At 38.7% G+C, this 17684-nt stretch overlaps 1 protein-coding gene and 1 long non-coding RNA gene across 2 annotated transcripts; both read left to right on the top strand.

Moving 5' to 3' along the window:
• Nucleotides 1–5223: 5223 nt before the first annotated feature.
• On the top strand, nucleotides 5224–11400 carry LOC106170024 (uncharacterized). Its single transcript, XR_001239159.2, has 3 exons — nucleotides 5224–5339; nucleotides 9969–10041; nucleotides 10837–11400. It is a non-coding gene; the product is annotated as an uncharacterized LOC106170024 (long non-coding RNA).
• A 2349-nt stretch (nucleotides 11401–13749) lies between these two features.
• LOC106170033 (uncharacterized) lies at nucleotides 13750–15752 on the top strand. The gene is made up of 2 exons (XM_013549743.2): nucleotides 13750–14115; nucleotides 14796–15752. The coding sequence occupies exons 1-2, from the start codon at nucleotides 13986–13988 to the stop codon at nucleotides 15194–15196; spliced, it is 531 nt and encodes a 176-aa protein (XP_013405197.1). The 5' UTR covers nucleotides 13750–13985; the 3' UTR covers nucleotides 15197–15752.
• The last annotated feature ends 1932 nt before the right edge of the window (nucleotides 15753–17684 follow it).

The following is a 17684-nucleotide window of genomic DNA, read 5'->3' as shown; positions in this document are numbered from 1 at the left end:
TAGCAAAATAAAAAAAAAAACAGCTTGTGTGACAACATCTCTCTCTCTCTCAACCTTTCTATCCCTCTCTCTGTCTCCTCATTCTGTATGTATGTGTCCTCATTCTGAAGAAATGGTCATATTGCTCAAAAACACTTCTTCATACAAAGCTGACGAATCAAACTACCTATATCATCGTTCAAAAAAGTAAACTTGTATAGTTTGTATCTTGGAACTGCAAATTGGATCGTTGTCAGGCTAGAAAGTGTGATTTTCTTGAGTGCAGTGTTTGTTCTAACGCCATGCCAAGCACCGTGCATAAAAATGAGCTACGCACGCGATTCTTCCTCTGCATAGAATAAAAAAAGCAGTGCGTTATTGTTTTTTATTGAAATGGTTTCAATCGGAGTGTTCCAATCAAAAACGCTTTTTACGCTCGATCGTCTAAAAACACGAATAAAACATGCTATTATCAAATTGACACTCTTGGAATTGCTTGCCTGAAATGATCAATTCGTCTATTCAAACCGTTTCACTGATTTCAGCTACATGGTGGGCTATTCATGATTCTCGTTACATATCCATTTCAGAATTCAGGCAAACCGTTTAACGGACTGTCAATTGGGTTTTAAATATCTTACATGGGGAAAATGCCACAGGGAAACACTATCATGGTCTAGAGTTATTTTTCATTTGCTAAATCCACAGCATATTCAACTTGACATCATTCACATTCGTGTTATAACTTTAAACGTTTTGATTACGAAGAATACAGGGAATACGACGGAAGAATTGTTCCTAGTTCAATCACGTCTTGATAATATAATTTAATAATTGAAATGATATGAACTGGTATGGTAATACTTCCCCAAAAGTCCAAGTGAGCTTGAAACCAATGGATTAGGAATGATGTAAATTATTTTCAATACTTCCTATGTTTACAACATGTCATTTAAAAGCACCCGTAGCCTAATTATGCGAGTCTGAAGATGAAGATTCTATGTATTACGTACATAGTGGAATGAATTCATTGAAAAAAAGATAATTACAGAGTTTGCCTGCAAACCTCAGTCAAAGAAAATTGATGCCTACCAAGGAAAAACAATGGCGTGCGAGTGGATAGAATGTCCCCCTTTATATATTTTAAGATCTACACGTTTGCGTTGTATCCCACTATTATATTTTACATGTACGGTCCGAACAGCAAATCGTTTCCCCAAAAAACTTCAGTTGTTAATTGGTGTAAACCGAAATATCCGTCCGCCTCCGGATCAAAGCAGGAAGGTGTGGGCTCGACCCGTTTCGGGGACACACCAATACTTCATAATTGGTAACTGCTGTCTTCCCGTTTGACACTCAGCACTTAGGGGTTGAAGCAGGGGAAAGGCACTTCGTTTGGCAGTGAAAGCTTAATAGCTTTCAGCGTCTCAAAAGGCAGCTGGGATGTAACCTCCCCAGGAAAAAAAGCGTCTAATGTAAACCGTACTGAGATGCATGTTGAGTGCGGTATACAAGAACTTTACTTTTACTTCTAAAAACCGAACATTTTTCATAGTCAACATTAATCCAGTACTAGTTCACCTTTAACTAAAAGATTGTCCTCTTCTTAATTTTATTGAACGGGCCTTATACAGACTTGACATTTAATATGCAAGTTTTACTTTTGAAGGTATGCCTAGGTAAAATGCATTCTCTTTTTCAAAATGCTTAGATCTCATATGAGATATGTGAATGGAAAAGTGTGTCGCTACCAATTAACTGACTACCATGGCTGTAACACTGCTGCGTAATATGTCCGGTCAGAGCTTGACTTTGGCGAAGCATGGTTCTAACCAAACATACCCATATGTCGTCAACTACTGCATAGATGAAATTGAAATCTTGCGTGCAAGCGGTCGGTTTTGCAGTGCGTAAAATGAGCTAGGCTAATATTGTTTATCTGTGCCAGAATGGCGTGAAAAAGACAGACACTGCCAGACAGATTATCGTGTCACACGGAATGGTTCGCAAAGTTTTATAGAATTATGCCAAGACTGATGTACCTACAATGTATCGAAATCTTACCACCAGGATACAGGACTCACTGTCCTTAAGTTATTAAAACAAAATTTTAGTCATTAATTTCATTTATCAGTCTTGTGCAACGAAAATCTGCTGGGAAATGAGATTTAATAAGCTGAAAGAAAGGCTTTACCAACATTGCATTTCTAGGGATTGAACCATAAGATATTTATTTGCGAGTTTTTTCTTGATTTCGTAGTAACGTTTGTGTAGTGAAATTTGTTGTTGAAACAGATGGCTCGAGTGCGTCTTGGTACTTTCTATTTGCTGCTTCAAGCATGTTTTCATCGCTGGAAATTGTGGATATTCTTGTGTTTATTGAGTTCGGATAGCAGGGTGGCTTGATTTGCGGTGCACATACAGTATAACGGCGTTAGGTTTTTTTGTATGATCCAAAGGATCCGTCTTTTAGGTTAAATGGCACGTCTAAGAAGTTAACGGAGTTGTGTGAGATGTTGGTTGTGACCTTTAATCCAATTTGTTTCTTGGTAGAGATAAAACCTTTGGCTATGTTGCTGACGTGTGACATTGAGTGATTCCTAAGGATGGTGAGGCCTATAAACTCCTTGATCTTGTCGACTAAAATCAGCCCAACAAGTTCGCATCAGCACCGTCCTACGATCCCCTTGTGATGTCGAACAAATCCGAATCATTCTTTTTAACCGTTGTTTGTGGAAAAGCAGTGGTTTTGGCTGGTGTCACAGTTAGTTTTTCCTCCTCGTCTTCCAATCTTTATTTTAAGTTTCGTCAGGTGCCCTGCTGTATTTAACAACTAAACTCATTGCAAGCAAACTGGAGTTAGACGAAAGTATTGAGATCCAAGGTGAGAATGAAGCTTTTATTATTATTGTACTTAAAGGCAGAGCACCTGATGAAACTAAAAAATAAGATCAACAAACGAAGCTAAACTCAATTGCAAGCAAACCGGAATTAGACAACCGCATTGAAAACCGAGGTGAGAATGAAGCTTTGATTACGGTCAAAGACCACAAAGACAATTTCCAACAACGTCCAATGCAGACTAATAAACCTGGCCAGAAGCAACATCGGGGAAATTAGTAACAAAACACTGAACAGAATTAACAAAGAACTGCCGCTAAAAACGAGAGTTAACCAATAAAAGGACACCGTTTCGGCTATAAACTTGTTCAAAGGACTAACAAATAAGGAAAACTACACGTTTCTGACGTTCGAAATAACTCAAAAGCTATTCAACGATGCATTTGCTTTCGCATCTAAATTCGTAAATATCTCCGAGGGGCAGCAAATAGAAAGTACCAAGGCGCACTCGAGTCAGCTGGTTTCCACCACGCACTCCACTATACAAACGTTTACTGCGAAAACAAGAAAAAAATATCTGATGGTTCAATCCGCCATTTAGTGGAATTGTACAGACCAATGTTGTTAAAGCCTTTTTACAGCTTGTTAAATCTCATTTCCCAGCAGGTTCTTTGTTGTGCAAGATGTTAAACAAAAACACATTAAAATCAGCTATAGCTGTATGGACAAAATTGCCCAAATCATTAAAGCTAAGAACAACAGTATAATCAATAACAGTACGACTACTGACATTGTATCAGAAGTATTAACTTGAAACTGTAGTATAAAAAGTGAATGCCCAAATGAATGGCAAATGTCTAGAAAAAAATGTAATTTATAATGCAACAGTGGCAACAAAAAATTAAACAAAGGAATATATTGGCATCTCTGAATGTGAATTTAAGTATAGATATAATAACCACAAGACTTTCAGCTGCCTAGTCAAAGGACACCAACCCTCATTAAGCAACTATATTTGAACTTTTAAGGACACAAAAATTAATTATTGGCTGAAAGGGACACTATTAAGGAAAGCACGACCATATTCAAATATAAATACTACTAAACGATGCCAGCTATGCCTATGGGGAAAATTTTACATTATTACGACGGAAAAACACAAAATCCTGAACTCTAAAACAGAACTCATCAGTAAATGCAGACATTCTAGAAAATACCTGCTAAATCTTTGCTCTTTCAACTTCTGATATTCCGAAGATATTTCTGTATTTATTATGTTATAAAATCACATTCATTTATTACATAATATAGCCGCATTCCTTTGTTACCAGTGCACATGATGTACATAGCGCAAACGTCACTCGCAAATTGACGCGACATATCGCATTAGATCTATCCGTTTGTAGCCACTGTCCACTTTCTGTATTTTTATTAGATCTGTTTACGCCCCTGATGAGGCCTTCAGGCCGAAACAGCTGGCAGAAAACAGAATTCATATATATACCCTATGGATATGTCCGTGCAAATACAAGCATTACGATAATATGTCTAGTCTGTTTTTCGCATGCTGTTAATCAAATTTCAACATATACATGATATAGGCCTATGCATGCTGATATAACTGAGCTACATGTAATTCAATATTGACTGCTTGACTTGCTGATATTGTGAAAGTCAAAAAATGTTTTCTTTATTTCTTGTGCTTCTACTTACAATTCAGATTAAACAAAATACCTATAGGCCTATCTTTCCTAGGTTGTCTTATTTTCCACCCTATTCACTTAAGTGGAGTTTGAATCAACTTATTGGCGACTACATAAGGCCGCATTCAAAATCAAAGTTGATCCGCGGAGTAACAGATCCGCGGATCAAATATGGCCAGCTCACTAATAAGCTTGCCGCGTAATCCCTCGGGGAATCTATTCTGTGCCTATCAGGGGATTATGCTGCAAGCTTTCAAGTGGGTCGGGTATATTTGATCCGCAGATCTGTTAGTTCACAGATCAACTTGCTCTGGATTCTGGATGTGCCCTGGATGAAACACATTCTCTGTTCTTTTATGAGAAAAATGATGGACATTGTTTTGTTTGGGGCGGCCAGCAAATGGAACTGGTCTCGAAGAAAATATAGTGAAATGAATAAACCAACATTTCCAAACTCTTTTAAATATAATAAATAAATAAATAAATAAATAAATAAATAAAATAAAATAAAATAAAAACATTTTCCTAGAAAAAGAAAAAAAAAAAAAAGCAAAAACACTTCATAATGAGAGTGTAGTTTTGCTCTTTGGTCGTTCCTTTGTATGACACGACTAAATTAAATAAAAAGATAGTCAGCCATAATGGGGAGTGCACGAACCTAACATCTGTTTTAGACATTTGCCGAACTCCCGGGCACAGCTCGATAAGATGATGGGACCAGGTTAAACGCCTTGAACTCTGTCCCGATGCGACAATGATACAGCAACAAGGTGAAGCTGCACTGCGCCGTGCTTAATTCCATCGACTGTCAAGAAGGTATGTGCACTTATTATACTGTGTTTATAATATACGAAACTCGTCACTGTTTAATATTGGATAAATATATCCACTGAAAGGACAAGTGCTAGTAATGCAAATACCACATATCGCTACTTTGAGCAGTTTCGCTTAGGATTCAAAAAGAAGGGAAATTAAAAAAAAAACGCTGGAATGACGAAAGACAACATAACGGTTTATTTTATCTGTCGTAAAATATATAACGAAAAAGTAATGGTTTGGTCCCTCTCCATTTCCTTTTCTCCTTAACAACTAATTTTATATTTGATTATTATAACTTCAACATTCACTGTTTTTGTATGTTGGTCATGCTGACATACTCATGTCGAGTATTTCAACACGATAATAACCTGAACCTGAGGCTCATAGAGGTGGGGGTGGGGTTGGGGGATGACGGAACCACCCTTTTGGTCGAAAAGGGTTTTAGAAGGTTCACTCTGAGTCAAAATTTGATCTAATATGCTCCATGCCATTCTTCAAGTTGTTTAATCAAAGGGGAGACAAGGGCTCGTATTTTAAGAACCTCCCCCTTGTTTACTACAGAACTGCTGTTGAGATATTTGAGCGGTGATATAAACGTATCATCACAGCCAGCCTCTCACGAAATTCCAAATTATAATTTTTCGCATGAATAGCTGCAATAACCAACCACATATTGTTCTATAGATTTAGCTTTTATAAGCACTGATTTGAAAAATGGCACATTGGCGGAAGTTAGTAGCACATTTGATTTTTATGCTATTTTATGACCAGATTTTTAAAACATGGGATGGGTTTTCACTTTCAAGTAAAAGAAAAGGTCTTTCTTTTCTTATTTTAGGGGTGAGGGTGGGGGGAGAGGAGGTGTTGGTTCTGCCATATTGTTTTGGATAAAGAGAATTTTTTTCTTCCACTGAATCTATCATTGTTCCCAGCAAACACAGAACGTTTTGCAACGTCACCATAACGTTTTTTAGTCATATAAACGTTATGGTAACGGTTTTGTAACGTTACGTGTTTTCTGGGTTGATGATTCTAGGGGATAGACACTTGGAGACCATTCCCACATTCCCACAGTCGGCATCAACAATGTACACACGCAATGTGTCAGCCTCTTCTACAAGTCATTTCTTCCGTGACACTTAGACTGGGTTCCCATGCCTAGATCGATCCATCTGGATCGATCTATCTCTCTGGGGAGTCTCACTAAATTGCTGTCAACTTGGCCGGCTAAAATGTCTGTCACGCCTAGTAAAGCTGTTAGGGGGTAATTATCTTTACCCCCTAGCTGATTCGGTAGGCGTGACAGAGATATAAGCCGGTTATTTGATAGCAATTTAGTGAGTCTTTCTTTTCTTATTTTAGGGGTGAGGGTGGGGGGAGAGGAGGTGTTGGTTCTGCCATATTGTTTTGGATAAAGAGAATTTTTTTCTTCCACTGAATCTATCATTGTTCCCAGCAAACACAGAACGTTTTGCAACGTCACCATAACGTTTTTTAGTCATATAAACGTTATGGTAACGGTTTTGTAACGTTACGTGTTTTCTGGGTTGATGATTCTAGGGGATAGACACTTGGAGACCATTCCCACATTCCCACAGTCGGCATCAACAATGTACACACGCAATGTGTCAGCCTCTTCTACAAGTCATTTCTTCCGTGACACTTAGACTGGGTTCCCATGCCTAGATCGATCCATCTGGATCGATCTATCTCTCTGGGGAGTCTCACTAAATTGCTGTCAACTTGGCCGGCTAAAATGTCTGTCACGCCTAGTAAAGCTGTTAGGGGGTAATTATCTTTACCCCCTAGCTGATTCGGTAGGCGTGACAGAGATATAAGCCGGTTATTTGATAGCAATTTAGTGAGTCTTTCTTTTCTTATTTTAGGGGTGAGGGTGGGGGGAGAGGAGGTGTTGGTTCTGCCATATTGTTTTGGATAAAGAGAATTTTTTTCTTCCACTGAATCTATCATTGTTCCCAGCAAACACAGAACGTTTTGCAACGTCACCATAACGTTTTTTAGTCATATAAACGTTATGGTAACGGTTTTGTAACGTTACGTGTTTTCTGGGTTGATGATTCTAGGGGATAGACACTTGGAGACCATTCCCACATTCCCACAGTCGGCATCAACAATGTACACACGCAATGTGTCAGCCTCTTCTACAAGTCATTTCTTCCGTGACACTTAGACTGGGTTCCCATGCCTAGATCGATCCATCTGGATCGATCTATCTCTCTGGGGAGTCTCACTAAATTGCTGTCAACTTGGCCGGCTAAAATGTCTGTCACGCCTAGTAAAGCTGTTAGGGGGTAATTATCTTTACCCCCTAGCTGATTCGGTAGGCGTGACAGAGATATAAGCCGGTTATTTGATAGCAATTTAGTGAGACTCCCCAGGGAGTTAGGTCGATCCAGATGGATCGATCTAGGCATGGGAACCCAGTCTAAGTGTCACGGAAGAAATGACTTGTAGAAGAGGCTGACACATTGCGTGTGTACATTTGTTGATGCCGACTGTCCACTGACAAACGTGGCAAAAAGAAAATTAGTAAATAAATATACAGATCAATAAAATAAGAATTAAAAGATGGCGATAAACACTGATACCTTTAATCTAGATTGAATGATCAAAATTCTAGCTCGATCATATTTGCCAACAAAACTGAAATTAAGAGGATATACGTTTAGATGATAATATTGTTTGGTAAACCGTTTTATTCACTCATCCCGGGTTGTAAAAGTCGTGAGCTCTTTATTATGAGGTTTGAATACTAATGAAAACATCTTGCTCACTTAATCCTAACTTAATCAGAGTGGAGATTCTGTCAACTTAATCAGCTTTATCTCAGTAGCACAACAGTGCGACCGTGACTTTCAAGGTGACAAGGACAAAGGTCGGCAAAAATAGCCTCTCAACAAGAGCAAAAAAGAGTCGGGATTGGCAAGAATGATGCTTTTATGATACCTTATGACACCTTTGCGAATGTAGAAAACACGGTTTACATTTTGTCAAACTGTAAGATGTCTCAAAAGCAATCACGGCCATGTATAAGAAGATTATATTAAGTGTTTGTCTGATGTAATATTCGACATTGATCGTGTTCTGTCCATCCACCATACACAACAAATAAGTCACCAACTGATACAACGTCTATGGTGACCCATTAACGTCATGAATGACGGACTTTTACTGCCTCAGAGTTCTGAGATAACTTCGAACTTGGGTGAAGGACTGTTTTGAATCTTTTTTTTTATTTATTACATGTAGCTTTTAATGCGAGTGTTTCATACATCTTTCTATTTAGTTAATTATTTGCTGTATCAGTCAAGTGCCAGGAAGGGTAGTCCGCTAGGAACTGGTCCGTCCCCCATCACCTACAGGCGACATTCGTCCCATAAACTAACCCAGTGGTACGACTAACCCTAACCTGTATTGGTCATATGGGACCCCGGATTTCCATTCCTAGGAATACCATTTCTGTCACACCGGTATTCTTTAGTTATTTTCTGAACAGCAAATTATTCAGTTTGAATCAGTTTTTTTCTTGTGTCAGTTTTTCGTAATCTTGGTCAGTTTCAAGTAAGATTGACACTCATTTCACTCTGTGATGTTTTGGCCCGTGTTGTAATGAGACACATTCAGTAACATCAAAACTAGCATTTCAATTTGTTGAGGGTGGTACCGTAGTAAAAATTACAGTCGTTTTTTTTTCTGTAACATATGCTTAACATGCAGGATGTAGCCTTCAATTCAATATGTAACACGTCTGAATGCCTATGAATCACTTTTCGGTGCGTTTTAACTGCTTGGACATAGAGACACTGTGTCTGAAGTAACGTTATAGTGCACAGCTTATGGCTTTTGCTTTGGACAGCGTTTTGCCTCCAGTACGTGCACAGAAAATCAAGAATTGTCGCTTTATCTCCAGTGCGTTCAGCCCCTGGAAGTCAAAAGTACAACATTTTGTACTGCTCAGTCTTATCATCTGTCGAGATAATTGTATAAATGTATGTATGCCATTATTTCTATATATCAGATTTAATAGAATGATACATTGTTAGACCCTGACTGAAGCTATATCAGTAGCCCGCATTTACTCTCTGACCACAGAGTGCGCTGCAGCTGGTAGTCTGTTACAAAAATGTTTAAAAGCCCATAGTGTGATTTTGTATTTTAGTGCCCCCTTGATATGAGAGGGTAGCCCGCAGGAGCAGCTAACTTTTAAACTTTTTCTAGTTTTACGTATGTACTTTAGACTCAATTATGGTGGTTACATAGAAAGAAAATAGTAAAAAAAAAAAAAAACTTTTTAGTTACTTGGTATGTAGACATGATACTTGTGTTTTGTTAATGCATGCATGCATATATTGTATGCATTTTTAAGCGGATAATGTATTGTGGTTATATCAAGGTTTTTTTCTCATCTAATGCCAATAGTCTAACATAGTGTGGAATGTTATTTATTATCACATTAAACATGATGTTTTTGCAATGGGTGTGATCAGCACTTATTCACTGATAACCGATAGTTAAATTTGTTATCAAGAGGGTTGTGTGAATAAGTTCGTTGACCTGATAAACAAGGCAGATGCTAGATAGTATTATTTTTGTTTCTCATTCTAGATGGACGTTAAACTACCATGCCTGCTGTTTCTAGCCGTTTGTGTGGCTGGTCAGTGTTCGGCAACGTTTATTGGTACGTAATTAATGTTATTACAATATTCCTGGGTATTAACGAAGGTTCCATGGAGGCAGTGCTAATTTTTGGCCTCGTATGAAAATAATTTGACATTCGTGTGAGGATTTCTACCCTTTCCTGTTGTTCATGCTGTTTGAAATGAGAATTATTTCATTGAAGATGTTTCGTCCTATCTTAGTATGTACTATATCAGCATATCGCCCGATTTTACCCCAAGGAAGTCAATTCTTACATGTGCCTCATGTAAAATGAAGGTGGGTGGGACGCCAGAGCGATTAGAGTGTTTCCCTGACAGGGGCGGATCCAGATAAATTTTCTGACAGTCTTCCAAAGTATCTTTGTAAATCCATCCTCTATTTTTTCCGACAAAAAAGTTAGATACCCATCAAAGTAAACTTGAAAATCTGACTGTCTTCCGGAAGACCCAGAAGACAGCCTCAATCCACCACTGCCCTGAACATAAAAGCCATAATAACCTGACGACCCGCTAAGATACAAAGTGGAACGTTATAAGTTAGGTTGTCCCATCTTAACTCCAAGCACACCTTTAGAGCGCTCATTAGTTGGTCACATTTTAGAACTGGGCCAGGGGAGTAATTGTTCATTTTACACATATACCGGTAGACAATTATTAAAGGGGCTGTGTGCAGGGTTTTGATTCAAGAATACTAGGTTTTAATAGACATGCACTCTTTTTCACTTCTAATAAAGTTGATTCACACATACTTGTAAACTCTTGTGTGAAACTGTGATAAAGATACAATGTAACTGATGAACCTTCAATACTTACAGGAACGTATGCTGAAAAACTGAAGAACGACCTAATTAAGAAAATAATGGCGGAGTTCAAAATACTCTTAGAGATAGCAAAAAACTATCCGTTGCCGACACCAACTCCCATTTTTAAGGATCGTGACAACAGAAGTGATCTCGAGAAAATATACGACTGGTTAAAATCCCTGAATTTAACCCAGTTGCTGCAAATATGGAGAGAAGTCCAGAGAATTAAACAAAATGGTGTTTCTCCAGATGGTACCATAAACTTCCTTGGAAAAACTTTCCATGTAAGCAGCCTGATAGACCATTGCTGCCTCATTGGGTAAAGACACAACGGAGGTGTAGATTTTTTTTCCTACTCTCTCCCTATCACCAAGGGAACACTCTGAAACAATAATTCAACATCCAGTGGTTAAGAAATTCAGTGTCCAGATTTTTTTCCGAGAGAGAGAAAAACAGTAACGTTTAGTGGCTAAATATTCAAGTCTCCGTGTGTTTTTTATTTCCTGGAATGGAATTAAACATATTGAAAGCAAAGGAATTTTCGTCAGATCTGAAATAAAGATGTATACCTATTCATTGAAAGTGTGCATGTAGAGGGATGACTCCTGAAAGATATTTAAGACAGCAAAAATCTCATGTACTGCCGCTTTGATAACTTTGTCTTGTAGCCACATTTTCAGCTAAAACTGACGCGAATGGGAATCTGACCTGTCGTTTGACCAGACAAAACTGGCCTGGCACAACCTCAAACCAATATTGACTTCACTGTCACATACTTGAGCTTTTGCACTTAGTCCTACATACATACATACATTGATACTGCCCATGATTTAGTTGATACAGTTTGGTGTGTTTACTGGGTCAATACGAAATCTAAACAGTGCCCTCTTTCGCAGATGCTTGATAGAGAGTTCATTGAGGTCTTCCCATACTCAAAGCCGAGTCCCTTGCGTTTATTCCACCCTCCTTGGCCTTTTACAGAACAAAACGTCGAAGTTAACCCTGCAGCTTCTTCAAGGGGCCAAATGACACACACACACCTATGAGAAAACGTATCAATACTTTATGCACTTGCAAGCATGGAGCGAAACAGATACCCACTGCCAGACAAATTAATTTCACGTGGAACGGTTCACACAGCCTTACAGACGCATGCTCAGACTGCACCTACTCAGAGGCCACGCCCAAGGCATCCAAAATTTACCACCGGGAGACGGAACCCATTTGACTGCTTGTTTAAAGACACATCAGCCACATATTTTTGTAATTCTCTATTGATGAATTCAATTTAAGAACTTCTAGATTATTAAAATATATTAAAACGCGATTAAATTATTTGTTTCATTTATTACCCAGAAAAATTGGAAAATATCAAAGAAAAAATAATTTGGAAAAAGCATTCCATATTAAGTGTCAACACGGTAGTTTGTTTTCCGACAGTTCATTGCAGAACTTAAGTTCTGTGCCTTTTTTGGCGGTGATCAGGAAATCAAGATTTCACACTCAGTCTCAATTTGCGCCAAGCAATGTGATATTAATTACGTTCAACTATGGTGACACTCTGAGTAGTAGATAGTTTTTGATAAGTAGATTCCAAATGCTGTGCAGTTCCGTCTGACAACACAACAGCATGGTAGTGAAAATTAATCACTTCCTTCGTTAACCAGTTTTATCGGACTTGATGCAAAGTCTGCGTTTGTTATTTGCTTTCTGCAAATCTCTGCCTTACAGGCAATTAAAACTGAAGACGTACATGTAATACATGGACTTATTAAAATTTGTCTATGCTTAATAGAAAAGACACGTAACGATATTGGAAAGAAAATACTGAAAGTTCACCCGTTGACAGATACATTTGTTCTTGCATTTTTTACAGCCAGGACTGAATACGAAAGTCGAAAGATTGATAGTGGTCGTTAAAAGTTTACATGGCTACACGAGCAAAATTTATATTAATTCATACCCATGTTTATTGTAGAATAAAATAATGAAAAATATCTTTATCACGGAAACCAACTTTCATTGCTTTATATATGTAATACAAAACTTCTACCTTTACTATGTTGCAATACTTACTGTCCCTAATGGGCACGTGACAAATCTCATAGTGCAAAGTCGCGGTGAGTAACAAACTTGGGATATGTGAAATACAGAAGCGCCTTAGGTTTCCACTGAGTCTAAAAAAAACCTCTGACATTCTAAATATTAATGTTATTAAATCGATTATGGATTTTGACGGTAAACTTTACTTTGAACTAAATGAGTACTTGACATTTATGGTATCAGATCGCGGGTACTATGGCCGTGGGAATTGGCGCAATGTCAGTTTGATTTGCTAAATTAAAAGAAGACGGGGAAACAAGACAAATAACCCACAGATTTTATTAGGTTTTTAATCATTTGCCAAAAAACTAAATTCTATCTACCTGCTAATGTAAATGAAGCATATATCCGGCTAGGCTGGTATATTTTGGGACACCCCATTCATATCTTGTAATTCCGGAATTAAGTACGAGTTTGGTGGGTCTTAGCCCACTTACGTGAATGAGGGTACATGTATCTTATATAGTAGAGCGCAAATATAAAGTTAATGAATAATCAGAATAAACAGCTGATATGTTTGATTGGACGTTGCTCATTTATCTGTTTTGTATGCTCAGTGGACCCCATTGAGGCCATTCAGAATGAGAAAAGCCGAGTGCTAGCTAGGCCACGACTCCCCACGTGTCGTCCCTCGACCGGGACGACGCGTGGGAGGGCGTGTGAGAGGCGGAGAGACCATTACATGATTAAGCGGTCTTCCTTTCATGTAGGTCTGCCATATTTAAGTCGTGGCCTAGCTAGCACTCGGTTTTACTCATTCTGAATGGCCTCTATAGATGTTCGGCCTATTTCAAATAATGAAATCTAACGATACGCTAACTGAGGTCCAAATATTGTCATTTTCATTTTACCCCAAGTCGTGGAAACATTGTTTACTTGCTCAACCGGTCGGTTTTTATAACTCAACTGAATATATGTTGGGAGTTGTGCACCCAACAAACTTGGACTTTTGAGGAAATAGCTTTCCTTGTTAACTTGAAGATTTCACCAAACCGTTTGCTTGAAGGTTCACGCGGTGAGCCTGCCTATATGTCGCACAGGGTTCCACAGTTTTTTACATGATGGAGTTCTCACTTTTGCAAGCCCTCGTCTGCTTCCAGTTGACTTTCCATACCCACGCGTTGCCAACAAGAAAGAATTATGACAGTAACATCTCTTCAGAATTTGGTCTTATGCTAACTCGATTAAGTAAGTATTCTTAAATGTACATTTGTTGTTATGAAATAATCGTGTCAAGGGACCTTAACAAAAACAAGGGGTAAAAGGGGTGAAAATAAGTTTTTAACGTTTTTTTCATTCATAGGTTTCAGCAAATTTGACAGTTACATTAATTTGGTTTGCGTTATGTAGTTTGCATTAATTTAAATTCCTGTGAAATTTTTAATATTAGAGAAGAACTTATAGTTTCTAAGTACTAAAAGTATGTACCAATGTGAAAGACAAAAATCTCAAGCTCTTGGGTCGGAGAGGCTTTGTTAACCCTTTTGAATTGGACATAGCTTGCCCAGGCCTACCCAAATACCAGACTCAGCACCGAATGATCCTGAATCCACACTACCTTTCTTCAAGGTGTGCGTCAGGACGAGCATCGAAGTATCAGACGCGACACCGCTCTTGCCTAGCACGCGATGTGATAGCGATGATTCTCAGCGGGGTTGGAAAGTAGCGCATCTCATCTCAAAAATTTGTTCCGTGGTATGATACTGTGAAATGCGTACTGACGCATACCTTGAAAACGAGTAGTGTGGTCCGATCTACCGGTGAATTCGGGATCATTCGGTGCCGAGTCTGGTAGTTGAGTAGGCCTGTTGCCTGTGTCCCTCTGTATGTGCCTTTGTCAATACAACTGCATTTTGATTTTTTTCTAGGAACAGCTTACTCCTCCAAGGGAAACTATGTCAATGAACAAAAGACACAAAACACTAAATGGCACAATGTAGACATACTTCTACCTACTCAAGCATTCCGGGGTCAAAAAGATCACAAAAGTCACAAATTACCAGGAAAAGATTCAGTAGACGTGGCACAAATCCGTCGTGCTGTTGAGCAGTTGGACAATAAGAATGATATAAAACTTAACAGAACGGAGACTAGTGCCAAGATGAGAGTGAGAAGAGATTCTAAAGCTAAGGAAATATTGAAAACCTGGTTTAAAGCATGGGCTAAGCACGCCAAGCAGACAACAAAGAAACCCACAGGAAAAGTCATTCACAACGGGAAAGTATTTGATCTGACAAAACTGACTGCTCACTGTTGTATGGTGGGTTAATTCCAACTTAATCCTAAGCATGTTACAAAACCATAATAAACATGGATATAAGTCTGACTATAAAATCTAACCATCTACTGCATGTGACATCACAAACCGATGTTGGCTACAAACTTCCTCGAGTGTGGTGACAATGTCTATGCAGATAAACGAAATGAAGGGCTGTGAAATTTCACTAACACTTTGAAAACGCCAAAACAGTCTTCTTAAAAGGCGTGCGATTCCACACACACTAGACAGGCAGATATTTTAAGTGAATACATAGGCTACTGTTTGGCGGTTATAGACATGGAATTGACGCCTTCGTTCACAGGAACAAATGACTCAAGTGTGTATATAAAAAATGAATCAATTGCTGTCTTTATCCTTTTTAGGACAAAGGGATGATGTTTCGTTAAAGACGACTTGCGATTTGGAGTTGCAATAATTCTATTACTAAATGTATTTACAGACAATTGGAAAATATGTATATTAGATTTGTACACAGTAGTAAGCTTAAGAAATAAAGCTGTTGCTTTCGGTGTTTAATAGGCAGCTGTAGGCACAAAGCAAAATAAACGCCTACGTCTGTATTTGTTTATTTGCCATGTTCTCTACCTAATACGGGAAATGATTGCCTTTTGATGTAATGATAAGATAAATGTTACGTATCTGGTGGACTTATCACTTTCTGATAAGCCATTTCAATTAATCTATGTCTAACAGTATAGATACCAAACTGAGTAAACGCATCATGAACAATTAAGTCGAAGAAATACTAAGTTAATAAATGATCAATGAATGCGATAAGTAAATCCGACAACACCGTGTCAGCACAACACCTAAATAAAAATTGCATAACATGTGGAAGGCTGACAGTATAAAACAATTCCAACGATATGCACGATCAAAAGTTCCCTCTACCAGGGCGACTGATAGATTTTTACAGATATTCACAGATATGTCTCTAGCTAGATAGATGGTCATTTTGGGCTGAAGTCACCCTGTTGAAAAATCCCATGTGGAAACAATTATCTCTGCGCGCGCGCCAAAGGGTTTGTATTCGCTCTGGATGAGCTGGGCTTCACAACGATGTGATAACTGCTCGTTACACAACCAGACTAAGGCTTTTTTATCTGTCACAGAAGAGCAAGTGATTAAAGTCAGAGCAATTAACTGCCTTGATTGCTGTCTGACTTAGACTGGACCTGCTAAGTGGCAGTGCCTGAGCAGTTACGCAAACAATTACCAGGCATGTAATCAGCCTTGAGATTTCTCAACAGGGTGACTTCAGCCCAAAATGACCATCTATCTAGCTAGAGACATATCTGTGAATATCTGTAAAAATCTATCAGTCGCCCTGGTAGAGGGTATGCATGAGGTAGTGGGAACCGGTGTAACAGGAATGGAAGTCCGCTAGGAACCGCATTCCGCTTCCCACTGCCTTGTGCATATTCTAACCCCAATACTCCAACTAACCCTAACCTGTACAAATCATATGAGACCCCAGACTACCACTCCTAGGACTTCCATCCCTGTCACACCGGCCATCAACGACATTCCTGAGGGTCCTCATATCATGATCTCCGGACCAAGGCCTCAAAAAACGGATCAGGCGTTTTCTTACTCGAGCCTCAGATTAATAAGCACAAATGCCCAAATTAAAAACTCCAGTCATTAAAAACTTAAACTACAAATATAAATTAAAAACTAACATTAAAGTATTTAAGATTAAAAGATAAAAGTTAACCAAAATGTTCTTTAATTAAAAAGGTTTTTTAATGCTTTTTAAAACAGTGATAACGTGTGAGCAGGTGTCACGTGAAGAAACCGTCGTCGTGAATAAACCGTCCTGACGGATTATTCACGCGGGGGTAGCAGTCCGTTGACTTACAGTACGTAGCTGCACATGCATTTCCAACATTTTCCCGCAGAGAAATTTATAGTTTTATCAAACACACAATTTAATTTTAACGAAAATTACTTAACTCTGAATTGAAAGAACATTGTAGCGTGAAAAAATTTATACTACGAGTCTTACATATGTAGATCTAGCACGTTTTTCTCACAGAGCAAAACAGTTCAGTCACGATCAAAAGCTCATTTCCAGCATTCCCCCGTATAGTTATAAGATTATCAAATACATACTCTCTCATGACATAAACCACTGAATTATGAATTGAAAGAGCATAGTTCAGTGCAAACATAGCGCCTACTTAGGACGACATCGTCATACCGGCAGTTCCTTCTTGCAATCTACCCTTAATGCGCATGTGCAGAACGATTTTGTCACGGAACGGGTCTATCATGCCACACCGGACATCGTTGAGAACGCATTGCTGCCGTATGAAAAGAAGCCGTAGGGGGCCTATGCAGAGACCAGGACGGAAGCTGGCCAATTTGTTTGTGTAACGAAACGCTAAGCTTGTGGCAAGCAATTTTACGTTGGGGTCGTTAGCAAGTGGCTAGACGCGTTAATTTGTGCATTTATGCTACCAAACTCAAGGCA

This window comes from Lingula anatina, chromosome 3 (assembly GCF_051362555.1).
Source record: "Lingula anatina isolate TDL-2025a chromosome 3, LinAna3.0, whole genome shotgun sequence".
NCBI classification, from domain to species: Eukaryota; Metazoa; Brachiopoda; class Lingulata; order Lingulida; family Lingulidae; genus Lingula; species Lingula anatina.
Note: the sequence above shows the minus strand (reverse complement) of the source record. Positions and strands in the feature narration are given on the sequence as shown.